Raw genomic sequence first — 12,841 nt, forward strand, 5'->3', positions numbered from 1 at the left:
ATAGACTGTATAATACGGTCCAGCCCATAGACTGTATAATATGGTGCAGGTCCAGCCCATAGACTGTATAATATGGTGCAGGTCCAGCCCATAGACTGTATAATATGGTGCAGGTCCAGCCCATAGACTGTATAATACGGTCCAGCCCATAGACTGTATAATACGGTCCAGCCCATAGACTGTATAATACGGTCCAGCCCATAGACTGTATAATACGGTCCAGCCCATAGACTGTATAATATGGTGCAGGTCCAGCCCATAGACTGTATAATATGGTGCAGGTCCAGCCCATAGACTGTATAATATGGTGCAGGTCCAGCCCATAGACTGTATAATACGGTCCAGCCCATAGACTGGTCCAGCCCATAGACTGTATAATACGGTCCAGCCCATAGACTGTATAATACGGTCCAGCCCATAGACTGTATAATACGGTCCAGCCCATAGACTGTAACACGGTCCAGCCCATAGACTGTATAATACGGTCCAGCCCATAGACTGTATAATATGGTGCAGGTCCAGCCCATAGACTGTATAATATGGTGCAGGTCCAGCCCATAGACTGTATAATACGGTCCAGCCCATAGACTGTATAATACGGTCCAGCCCATAGACTGTATAATACGGTCCAGCCCATAGACTGTATAATACGGTCCAGCCCATAGACTGTATAATACGGTCCAGCCCATAGTCCAGCCCATAGACTGTAACACGGTCCAGCCCATAGACTGTATAATACGGTCCAGCCCATAGACTGTATAATATGGTGCAGGTCCAGCCCATAGACTGTATAATATGGTGCAGGTCCAGCCCATAGACTGTATAAGTCCAGCCCATAGACTGTATAATACGGTCCAGCCCATAGACTGGTGCAGGTCCAGCCCATAGACTGTATAATACGGTCCAGCCCATAGACTGTATAATACGGTCCAGCCCATAGACTGTATAATACGGTCCAGCCCATAGACTGTATAATACGGTCCAGCCCATAGACTGTATAATACGGTCCAGCCCATAGACTGTATAATACGGTCCAGCCCATAGACTGTATAATACGGTCCAGCCCATAGACTGTATAATACGGTCCAGCCCATAGACTGTATAATATGGTGCAGGTCCAGCCCATAGACTGTATAATACGGTCCAGCCCATAGACTGTATAATACGGTCCAGCCCATAGACTGTATAATACGGTCCAGCCCATAGACTGTATAATACGGTCCAGCCCATAGACTGTATAATACGGTCCAGCCCATAGGTGCAGGTCCAGCCCATAGACTGTATAATATGGTCCAGCCCATAGACTGGTCCAGCCCATAGACTGTATAACGGTATAGACTGTGCAGGTCCAGCCCATAGACTGTATAATACGGTCCAGCCCATAGACTGTATAAACGGTCCAGCCCATAGACTGTATAATACGGTCCAGCCAGCCCATAGACTGTATAATACGGTCCAGCCCATAGACTGTATAATACAGTCCAGCCCATAGACTGTATAATACAGTCCAGCCCATAGACTGTATAATACGGTCCAGCCCATAGACTGTATAATACGGTCCAGCCCATAGACTGTCCAGCCCATAGAATACGGTGCAGCCCATAGACTGTATAATACAGTCCAGCCCATAGACTGTATAATACGGTCCAGCCCATAGACTGTATAATACAGGTCCAGCCCATAGACTGTATAATACGGTCCAGCCCATAGACTGTATAATACGGTCCAGCCCATAGACTGTATAATATGGTGCAGGTGCAGCCCATAGACTGTATAACGGTGCAGGCAGCCCATAGACTGTGCAGCCCATAGACTGTATAATATGCAATACTGTATAATATGGTGCAGCCCATAGACTGTATAATATGGTGCAGCCCATAGAGTCCAGCCCATAGATAGACTGTATAATACAGTCCAGCCCATAGACTGTATAAGTCCAGCCCATAGACTGTATAATACAGTCCAGCCCATAGACTGTATAATACAGTCCAGCAGGTCCAGCCCATAGACTGTATAATACGGTCCAGCCCATAGACTGTATAATACGGTGCAGGTCCAGCCCATAGACTGTATAATATGGTGCAGCCCATAGACTGTATAATACAGTCCAGCCCATAGACTGTATAATATGGTGCAGGTCCAGCCCATAGACTGTATAATACGGTGCAGGTCCAGCCCATAGACTGTATAATACGGTGCAGGTCCAGCCCATAGACTGTATAATATGGTGCAGGTCCAGCCCATAGACTGTATAATATGGTGCAGCCCATAGACTGTATAATATGGTGCAGCCCATAGACTGTATAATATGGTGCAGCCCATAGACTGTATAATATGGTCCAGCCCATAGACTGTATAATACAGTCCAGCCCATAGACTGTATAATACAGTCCAGCCCATAGACTGTATAATATGGTGCAGGTCCAGCCCATAGACTGTATAATACGGTGCAGGTCCAGCCCATAGACTGTATAATATGGTGCAGGTCCAGCCCATAGACTGTATAATATGGTGCAGCCCATAGACTGTATAATACGGTGCAGCCCATAGACTGTATAATACGGTGCAGCCCATAGACTGTATAATACAGTCCAGCCCATAGACTGTATAATACGGTCCAGCCCATAGACTGTATAATATGGTCCAGCCCATAGACTGTATAATACAGTCCAGCCCATAGACTGTATAATACGGTGCAGCCCATAGACTGTATAATACAGTCCAGCCCATAGACTGTATAATACAGTCCAGCCCATAGACTGTATAATATGGTGCAGGTCCAGCCCATAGACTGTATAATACGGTGCAGGTCCAGCCCATAGACTGTATAATATGGTGCAGCCCATAGACTGTATAATATGGTGCAGCCCATAGACTGTATAATATGGTGCAGCCCATAGACTGTATAATATGGTGCAGCCCATAGACTGTATAATATGGTGCAGCCCATAGACTGTATAATACGGTGCAGCCCATAGACTGTATAATACAGGTCCAGCCCATAGACTGTATAATACAGTCCAGCCCATAGACTGTATAATACAGTCCAGCCCATAGACTGTATAATACAGTCCAGCCCATAGACTGTATAATACGGTCCAGCCCATAGACTGTATAATATGGTCCAGCCCATAGACTGTATAATACAGTCCAGCCCATAGACTGTATAATATGGTGCAGGTCCAGCCCATAGACTGTATAATACGGTCCAGCCCATAGACTGTATAATACGGTGCAGGTCCAGCCCATAGACTGTATAATATGGTGCAGCCCATAGACTGTATAATACAGTCCAGCCCATAGACTGTATAATACAGTCCAGCCCATAGACTGTATAATATGGTGCAGGTCCAGCCCATAGACTGTATAATACGGTGCAGGTCCAGCCCATAGACTGTATAATATGGTGCAGCCCATAGACTGTATAATATGGTGCAGCCCATAGACTGTATAATATGGTGCAGCCCATAGACTGTATAATATGGTGCAGCCCATAGACTGTATAATATGGTGCAGCCCATAGACTGTATAATATGGTGCAGCCCATAGCCTGTATAATATGGTGCAGCCCAACCAAAAAAGTGGGACAGAATGACCTTGCTGATAATCTGTCTGGTCCCCCATCCCCCTCTCATGGGCAATGTGTGACTGGCCAATAGATTCACTTGGTAGTACAGTGTGTGAGATGACTGGCCAATTGTCCCTTACCAGTGAACCTGTTTTATCATACCTGGCCACATTGTGATGCATTACATCTCTCTGGCTTCCCTTGTGGTCCAAGTAAAAAACCCCGATGTGTAAAAACCCTCAATTTTACTAACGCTTGCAAACATACCTGCTAAATAAGCTTTCAACCCATTTCAATATCTAGTCAACAAAGTCTACTGGGCTATAATCACATCAAAAAATATTTGTGTATTCTTTATTTGTTTGAATTGCAGACAGTGTAAAAAACAAAACAATCAAATGTGTATTCATGACCGACTATTATGGGATGCCACTGTGTAGGCTGTAAATATTCATCAGATTCTTGGTGAAGAATGGACAGAGGTGGAAAGACAGTTGAAGAGGGACAAAGGGGAATTCTGTCCCTGGTTGAAAGAGTGTACGTTGCAGATAGTTGTTTTCTACACACATGGTACAAATTCAAAGGAGATTATTTAAAAAAAAATGATACACACACACACAAAATCACTCCAATCAACATTAGGATCAATAATTGAAAGCATCTTGTACCAGGAGAATAGGAGAGAACAGTTATGAAATACAGTGGCGTAAAACAGGAAATGTAGAGTAAGGACAATAAAACAAATAAGAAATGAGGAACCGGAGAGCAGGTTCCTGTGTTTAAAACAAGCAGACAGCCCCCAAAGGAGAGGCCTGTCTGTGGTAATTACAATGCTGCTATTTTTATCAACTTATCATAAAACAAGAGGAGAATGGTGACAGATGGAGAAAGAGAAAAAAAAGAGAGGGAGTGAGAGAGGAGGGTGTTAGAGTGAACAAAGCCAGTAGTGTGAACTGAACTTTACCCCAGCGATGCTGTGTGTGCCAGTTTGAGAAGAGAGAGAAAAAAGAAATACATTTGACACAGACCCCAGTGGCTGTCACCACAACAACTCCTATGTGTGGGTGTCTGGGTGAGAGAGAGAGAGCGCGCAGATAGATGAGGGGGAAATATTCACAAAATAATGGCTAAGCACGAGCACTTCCTGTACCAGCGAAGGAGAGAAAGACAGAGAGAAAGACAGAGACAGAGAGAAAGACACAGAGATAGAGAGACAGTGAGATAGAAATAGAAACAGCGAAAGAAAGACACAGAGACAGACAGACATTCAGCCACAACAAAAAAGCTAGTGACAATACTGTGTGACCAAAGTCCTGGCAGTCATTAAACCATGACATTTTAGCCACCAAATAAAGGGCCTTCAATTTGTCCTTCCTCTGACTCCCATGCATTCCCACTGTACCCATATCAATCTCAATAACAAAAGGGACTCTGATACAGAGTGAAGGACTGTGTCAGTGTGATGGGAGGGTTTCAGAGGACAAAAACTGTTGGATACAGTAGTACTAGACTGAACATATCAAAAAGACTGACAGTCGGCCACAAATCGCTTTGAGATTTCTTGAACATAGAGCTTGGCGATATGGACAAAAATCCATATTGAGATAAAATTGCTTGAATTGATGCGATGACGATAAATAGAATGACAAGTTCTACCCTTCATGTGCGTTTTTATCAATGATCCTTTAAACTACCACCACTAGTTTGATGGTCGTAGCCAGCAATTATCCCATTAACTCTCACCCACATTAGCAAACACATTTAGTTTCAAACTTCACATTTCTGAAATATATTGTACCGAACGAGATCAGCAAAATGCCTGCGATAAGTTGATTGGTGTCTATAATTTTCGGGTTTACTTTCCGAGCTCTACTTGAACATATCAAAAAGACAGGGAGACAGTCAGCCACAAAGCGCCTTGAGTGTTATTTCTGTTAGAAAAAAAGCGCGACAGAAATGCAATAGATTATTGTTATTACTGTCCGGTACAAGACCACAGCACAGACCGACCCACTCTGCTCTCTGTTAGTTCTAATGAGCTGTCGCTGCTTTGTCAGACCACGCAGATGGCGAGCCAATGTAAAACCCTACAGGAAGTCACAGTTCTCTTTTTGATACTCTCATAGGGTCACAACTTCTTCTACTGAAGTGATCTGGAATTATGGGTTATCATAACTGGTTGAAACATAACATAACTTATGAAATAGCCTACCCACCGGGCACAGATATCAATTCAACGTCTATTCCACTTTGGTTCAATGTCATTTCAGTGAAATGACATGGAAACAACATTGATTCAATTGCTTCATTGGTCAAACACAATTTGATGATGCATGACTCTGTTCGAGAGAGAGAGAGAACTTGGATGGTCATGATAGCTGTTTCAGTAGCTGCTTGAGCTGGCGCTGCATGTGTGAGTGTGGGACTTAATAGTATCAACGCACACTTGACTTGGCAGAGCTAGGGCTTCTCTCTCTCCATGTTAATGCTGGAGACCTCCGGGCAGGGAGACTGAACTGGGGTAGCAGAGAACAGGTCTACATACCAAATAGCACCCTATTCTCTACATGTTAATGCTGGAGACCTCCTGGCAGGGAGACTGAACTGGGGTAGCAGAGAACAGGTCTACATACCAAATAGCACCCTATTCTCTCCATGTTAATGCTGGAGACCTCCGGGCAGGGAGACTGAACTGGGGTAGCAGAGAACAGGTCTACATACCAAATAGCACCCTATTCTCTCATGTTACATGTTAATGCTGGAGACCTCCGGGCAGGGAGACTGAACTGGGGTAGCAGAGAACAGGTCTACATACCAAATAGCACCCTATTCTCTCCATGTTAATGCTGGAGACCTCCGGGCAGGGAGACTGAACTGGGGTAGCAGAGAACAGGTCTACATACCAAATAGCACCCTATTCTGTCCATGTTAATGCTGGAGACCTCCGGGCAGGGAGACTGAACTGGGGTAGCAGAGAACAGGTCTACATACCAAATAGCACCCTATTCTCTCCATGTTAATGCTGGAGACCTCCGGGCAGGGAGACTGAACTGGGGTAGCAGAGAACAGGTCTACATACCAAATAGCACCCTATTCTCTCCATGTTAATGCTGGAGACCTCCGGGCAGGGAGACTGAACTGGGGTAGCAGAGAACAGGTCTACATACCAAATAACACCCTATTCTCTACATGTTAATGCTGGAGACCTCCGGGCAGGGAGACTGAACTGGGGTAGCAGAGAACAGGTCTACATACCAAATAACACCCTATTCTCTCCATGTTTCTTTTTTTATTATTACAATTTTATTTCACCTTTATTTAACCAGATAGGCAAGTTGAGAACAAGTTCTCATTTACAATTGCGACCTGGCCAAGAAAGTAAAGCAGTTCGACACAGACAACAACACAGAGTTACACATGGAGTAAAACAACCATACAGTCTATATTACAGTAGAAAAATAAGTCTAAAAACAATCTGAGCAAATGAGGTGAGATAAGAGAGGTAAAGGCAATAGCAAGTAAAACACTGGAATGGTTGATTTGCAGTGGAATAATGTGCAAAGTAGAAATAATGGGGCACAAAGGAGCAAAATAAATAACTAAATAAATACAGTAGGGGAAGAGGTAGTTGTTTGGGCTAAATTATAGATAGGCTATGTACAGGTGCAGTAATCTGTGAGCTGCTCTGACAGCTGGTGCTTAAAGCTAGTGAGGAAGATGCATACATAGTGGACTACTTTTGACCAACGACCATTCCCTACATCTCCCATACTCAACCGGCGGACCACAGTCCGGATCCGGAACCAGAACTGGGTCAATACGGACCGCGGGTCCCGACTACAAAATGTAAATAAAATTATTATATTATTTGGGGGGGGGGTTGTGGCTCAGTCGGGCTTTGACCCCTGGTATCATATAAACACAAATAATGCATGGAAAAATTAGTAGAATTGCAGGAACTCAGCTTTAAAAAAAAGCAACATTTTCTCTCCGCCAACAAGAGGAGTGTAAACAGTTTGGTGACACATGGGTTGCAAGGCGGGGTTTGTTACTATGCTGATAAATGACAATATCCATCTGGACCTTTAACACCTAAGACATTTTACTGACCGGACCTTCTCAAATAGTACTTCTGCACTGCATGGGGCACTACTTTTGACCAGAGCTCATTCCCTACAGTGTGCCCCGGTCAAAAGTAGTGTGCTATATAGAGAATAGGTTACCATTTGGGACACAGCTCATGACAGAGCAGTGAGACTGAGCTGGGGGAGCAGAGAATCGTACGCTGCTTCGTGGATCATTACACTTCCCAGTCAGTAGAGTCACTGAATCAACTTCTTCCCTTCTAGCCCTGACATGGATGTAGCCTCCAGCTTATTACGGGGTCTACAATAACATACGTCTATGTCTAGAGTCATTTGTGATGGGCAACGATACGGAAAATCAATATCAGTTTAATTTTTTATTCAATATCAATATCATATCGGTTTGTAGAAAACACATTGCAAATGTCTGAATGTTCACTTCTCTGTGAAAGCCAGACAACTGTTTATTGCCCACTGGGATAGGTATTCTGGTAGCATAAACCTACCTAACGTGTTTGGATAAAATGGGAAGCCATCTCCAGTATATGGCCCATAAGCAGGCAATTAAATATGCTAAGTCTGGATAAAGGAGGCCATATCAGGATAACTTCTTTACCATGCTGAGAGAAATCATCAATATTACTTCTTCCTCATGTGTAACTTAGTAAAGCACATGGGAATGAACCAACCAGCCAATATAACTCAACCATTCTTCTTCTTCTTTGGATTTTAATGGCAGTGTACACCTATCTTTTTAGGTGCATTACCGCCGTCGATATAAAACCAACCACTGCTGTTGACCTTTTACAAGTCAAGCCTGTCATGATTATCCCAACACACAATAAGAAAGCAGCTACGCTAGTTATTCTGCCTCTTTGTTCCTCCCTAACAATTATTTACAGACACAGAGAGAGAGACCTACTGAGAGACAGAGAGCATTTTGGAGGGAGCTGGAGAGAGAGTTACAGAGAGAGAGAGAGAGCTACAGAGAGAGAGAGAGAGAGAGATCAAGCTACAGAGAGCTACCTAGAGAGAGCTACAGAGATCTACAGAGGGAGTGCTACAGAGAGAAAGAGAGCTAGAGAAAGAAAGCTACAGAGAGCGAGCTAGAGAGAGCCAGAGAGAGAGCGAGCTAGAGAAAGAAAGCTACAGAGAGCGAGCTAGAGAGAGCCAGAGAGAGAGCTACAGAGAGAGCTACAGAGAGAGAGCTAGAGAAAGAAAGCTACAGAGAGAGAGAGAGAGAGAGAGAGAGCTACAGAGAGAGAGAGAGAGCTACAGAGAGAGAGCTACAGAGAGAGAGAGAGAGCTACAGAGAGAGAGCTACAGAGAGAGAGAGAGAAAGAGAGAGAGAGAGAGCTACAGAGAGAGAGAGCTACAGAGAGAGAGAGCTACAGAGAGAGAGCTACAGAGATAGAGCTAGAGAAAGAAAGCTACAAAGAGAGAGCTACAGAGAGAGAGCTACAGAGAGAGAGCTACAGAGAGAGAGCTACAGAGAGAGAGCTACAGAGAGAGAGCTACAGAGAGAGAGCTACAGAGAGAGAGAGAGAGCTACAGAGAGAGAGCTAGAGAGAGAGCTACAGAGAGAGAGAGCTACAGAGAGAGAGAGCTACAGAGAGAGAGCTAGAGAAAGAAAGCTACAAAGAGAGCTAGAGAGAGAGCTAGAGAGAAAGCTACAGAGAGAGAGAGCTACAGAGAGAGAAAGCTACACAGAGAGAGAGAGAGAGGGAGCTACCGCTAGCTCCCGCTGCATTTCAGATAAGGATCGACAGACTGGTTCTTTCAGGGCCATGTCAGCTGCACAGTGGGAATGCAGGCAGGCAGTGGCAACTGGCTGGGAACAAGGCTACTGGCACAGAGGGAGGGGGAAAGGGGGAGAGGAGGAAAGGGGGGGCCTAAGCGTATAGTAATGGGCTCCCTGCCTGTGCCATTAAACCCCTACAACTCATCCAGAACGCCGCAGCCCGTCTGGTGTTCAACCTTCCCAAGTTCTCTCACGTCACCCCGCTCCTCCGCTGGCTTCCAGTTGAAGCTCGCATCCGCTACAAGACCATGGTGCTTGCCTACGGAGCTGTGAGGGGAACGGCACCTCAGTACCTCCAGGCTCTGATCAGGCCCTACACCCAAACAAGGGCACTGCGTTCATCCACCTCTGGCCTGCTCGCCTCCCTACCACTGAGGAAGTACAGTTCCCGCTCAGCCCAGTCAAAACTGTTCGCTGCTCTGGCCCCCCAATGGTGGAACAAACTCCCTCACGACGCCAGGACAGCGGAGTCAATCACCACCTTCCGGAGACACCTGAAACCACCTCTTTAAGGAATACCTAGGATAGGATAAAGTAATCCCTCTCACCCCCTTAAAAGATTTAGATGCACTACTGTTCCACTGGATGTCATAAGGTGAATGCACCAATTTGTAAGTCGCTCTGGATAAGAGCGTCTGCTAAATGACTTAAATGTAAATGTAATGTATGGCGTGAAGGAAATCCATGGTAGTGACCAAGTCAAACACAACTACAAAAGGACTGTGACGTGTTAAATATAATTGAATGCAGTGCAATGGTGTGTACGTGACCATGTATGTTCTATTAGAGTGTGAGCTCACCTTGATAGGCCCCGTGCTGAAGCAGATCTTCCGGCTGGGTGGAGGGTCCTCCTCCTCAGGCAGACCAGGTTTCTCATGACAGCTGGACTCAGGCTCATACGGCTCATCTTCATCCTCCTCTTCCTCATCCCGCTGGCTCCCTCCAGAGTCCTCCCCCACTGCGCTGTACGTTCTGATATCTACCTGTTCTCCCCCTGACTGATCCTTTACAGTTCTCTCTTCTCCCTCCTCCGCTGTACCCCCCTGGCCCATCCCTCCATCTCCACCCTGCCTCCCTCTCTCACTGCTAGTGCCCTTGGGAGAGGTCTCCCTCACCTGGGCCTCGCTCTCTGTACTGTTCTCCCCATTCTCCAGAGAGATGTGGTGGATGTCAGCTTTCACTAAGGTGCTGCTGGGCTCCTGGTCACCAGAGTGATCCTCAGACTGGCCTTCAGCTTTGGCCTGGGTTCCAGTCTTATCCCGGCCCTCTTTGGGCTTGGGGAGTGTCGGGCCACTGTGGCCTCCATTCTGCCCTCCATTCAGGCCATCGGAGGTGGAGGAGGATGAGGGGGCAGCCCTGAGGCTTCTGGGAGGCCCATCCATGTCCCTCTGGCTGCGCCCCCCACCACCCTCCTCCTCCTGGCTGGCAGTTGGGAGGGCAGAAGCACGGTTCGCCCTCTTGGACATGATTTTGGAGTTGAGCTGCACCCCCACCTTGGTGCTGACCCCCCGGGAGGGCAGTGGAGGGGTGGAGGAGAGGCGGTGCAGGTTGTTGCGGAGCTCTGAGGCCCGTTCAAAGACAGCGCTGAGCTGGGAGACAGTGGGGGACACGGCCTCGGTGGTGTCCAGGCTGTCCAGGGATTCTGTGCTGCCGTTGAACCGGGCCACCACGTCCAGCCTGCCATCATGGAAGCCCAGGCCAGAGGTCCGCTCGGTCTTCAGCAGGACCCGGTTGGTGGCAGCGGCCTGCTTCTCCCGCTCCAGCTGCTGTGCCGCCTGCTGTTGTTCAAAGATCTTCCGTGTCTCTTGCAGCTTGGAGTAGCTGGGTGATGAGGCTAGGGGAGCCTGCCCGTTCTCTGCTTTTGCATTGGGGTTGAACCGGTTAACCCGCTCTGAGACAGTGGATCCCAGCTTCAGCAAGGCGCTGTGGTCCACATTCTCATTCAGGCTACCGGCTCTGGGGAGGGAGAGACGCACCCTCTCAGTAGTCTTCTCCAGGTCCTCCCCCCTCCCCTCCCTGCCGGGAGATGTGCTCCCTGGGCCTTGCATCTGCTGAAACATGTTCTTGATACGGTGCACGTTGGAGCCGTAGCTCCGGCGGCCGCGGGGGCCTTCCTGCATATAATCGCCATTTGCAGCATTGTCCTTCACAGGCTTCAACGCCTGTATCCCCGCCTCGTATGCGTTTCGGTGCGGGGATGGGCTCCTCAGCGTCGAACCAGAGCCGGTGCTCTTGGAAGATGAGGTATCGGTCTTCATCATGATCAGTCAAGCTTCACAACGGCTGCTCAGCAACGGCATCTCTCCCTTTCTCTTCCTCGGTTGTCAGCACAAATTGGTCCGTTCTCACCAACAGTCAATTCTGTTGGGGAGACGGTGAACCTACGTGCCGACTAGAACTGAATAGCAGGAGAATAAAAAAACAACGGTTATTGTTTTAGGCCGCGTGCATCCAGTATCCCAATCCTATGGAATGGAGGAAAGTGAAAAACGATGCATTCATTAGTCAAACTCGCTAGTAATTAAAACACCAACCTGACGGAAAAACCTGGAGAAAATGCCCTGGTTACAAAAACATCACTGCAGAAAACTGGAACAGTAACCCAATGAACGCTGGATTTTCCATTGACGACAGATTTATTCAGTTTAATCCCTTTTCGAGAGCAGCATCATCATTTTGATCTCTTGATTTTCTGAACTGCTGATTTCTGGCTCTGTGTCCTCCTCGCTCGCGTAAAAGCAGACTGCTACCGAGGATGGGACGAAACTGGGTCATAGCACCGGTCGGGTTCACTCTACGTTTTTAGTCCATGAATATTAGCCTAGCGATAATCAATATATGTGAAGGTCTACTCCATACACGAGTTCTATATAATTACAATTATGATATCAAGTAGACGAGACAAATAAACAGACATCGTCTTTACACTGAACTTTTTGGGCACTTTAGGACCCTGACGAAATCAAAACCAGCATGCATCAGATTATTGTGTCCAATGATGATGTATCCTTTTTATATCGTCGCTTCCTGCATTCACTAGTGCCTGTCTAGCCTACACGTTTGATGATAATATGTTATACAATGTTTTAGCAGTAGTTGGTGATAGCCTACATTCTTGTGAGGGCGTAGAGTAGACTATGCCTCGTAGTCTGCATCTAAATAATGCGCTCCATACCGTGTCAGTCCAATGCGTTTTCCCTAGCTACGAATAGACTGTAAATGAGCTATCTCAGAATATATAGGCAGATAACGGTTAACCTAACGACCATTAATGTATTTTTATTCGAAATTACAACATATGGAACCAAGAAGCAGAACTCCCATTGAGATAGGCCATGTTGTGCACACCCTGACGCATACAGTACATAGTGGCATTTTCAATGCAGC

The 12,841-nt window shown here is 46.5% G+C and overlaps 1 protein-coding gene across 1 annotated transcript in view; it reads right to left on the reverse strand.

The window, feature by feature from the left end:
* LOC115144284 (neurabin-2-like) overlaps positions 1–12,404 on the reverse strand; it is a 27,183-nt gene extending 14,779 nt beyond the window's left edge. Inside the window, exons 1-2 of the mRNA XM_029685191.2 lie at positions 11,989–12,404; positions 10,255–11,852 (exon numbers count right to left, since the gene is read on the reverse strand). Of these exons, the coding sequence (XP_029541051.2) occupies positions 10,255–11,715 (1,461 nt within the window). The 5' untranslated portion in view covers positions 11,716–11,852; positions 11,989–12,404. The remainder of the gene's footprint in view (positions 1–10,254; positions 11,853–11,988) is intronic.
* Positions 12,405–12,841: the final 437 nt, after the last annotated feature.

The sequence above is a fragment of the Oncorhynchus nerka genome, linkage group LG16, assembly GCF_034236695.1.
Source record: "Oncorhynchus nerka isolate Pitt River linkage group LG16, Oner_Uvic_2.0, whole genome shotgun sequence".
NCBI lineage: Eukaryota > Metazoa > Chordata > Actinopteri > Salmoniformes > Salmonidae > Oncorhynchus > Oncorhynchus nerka.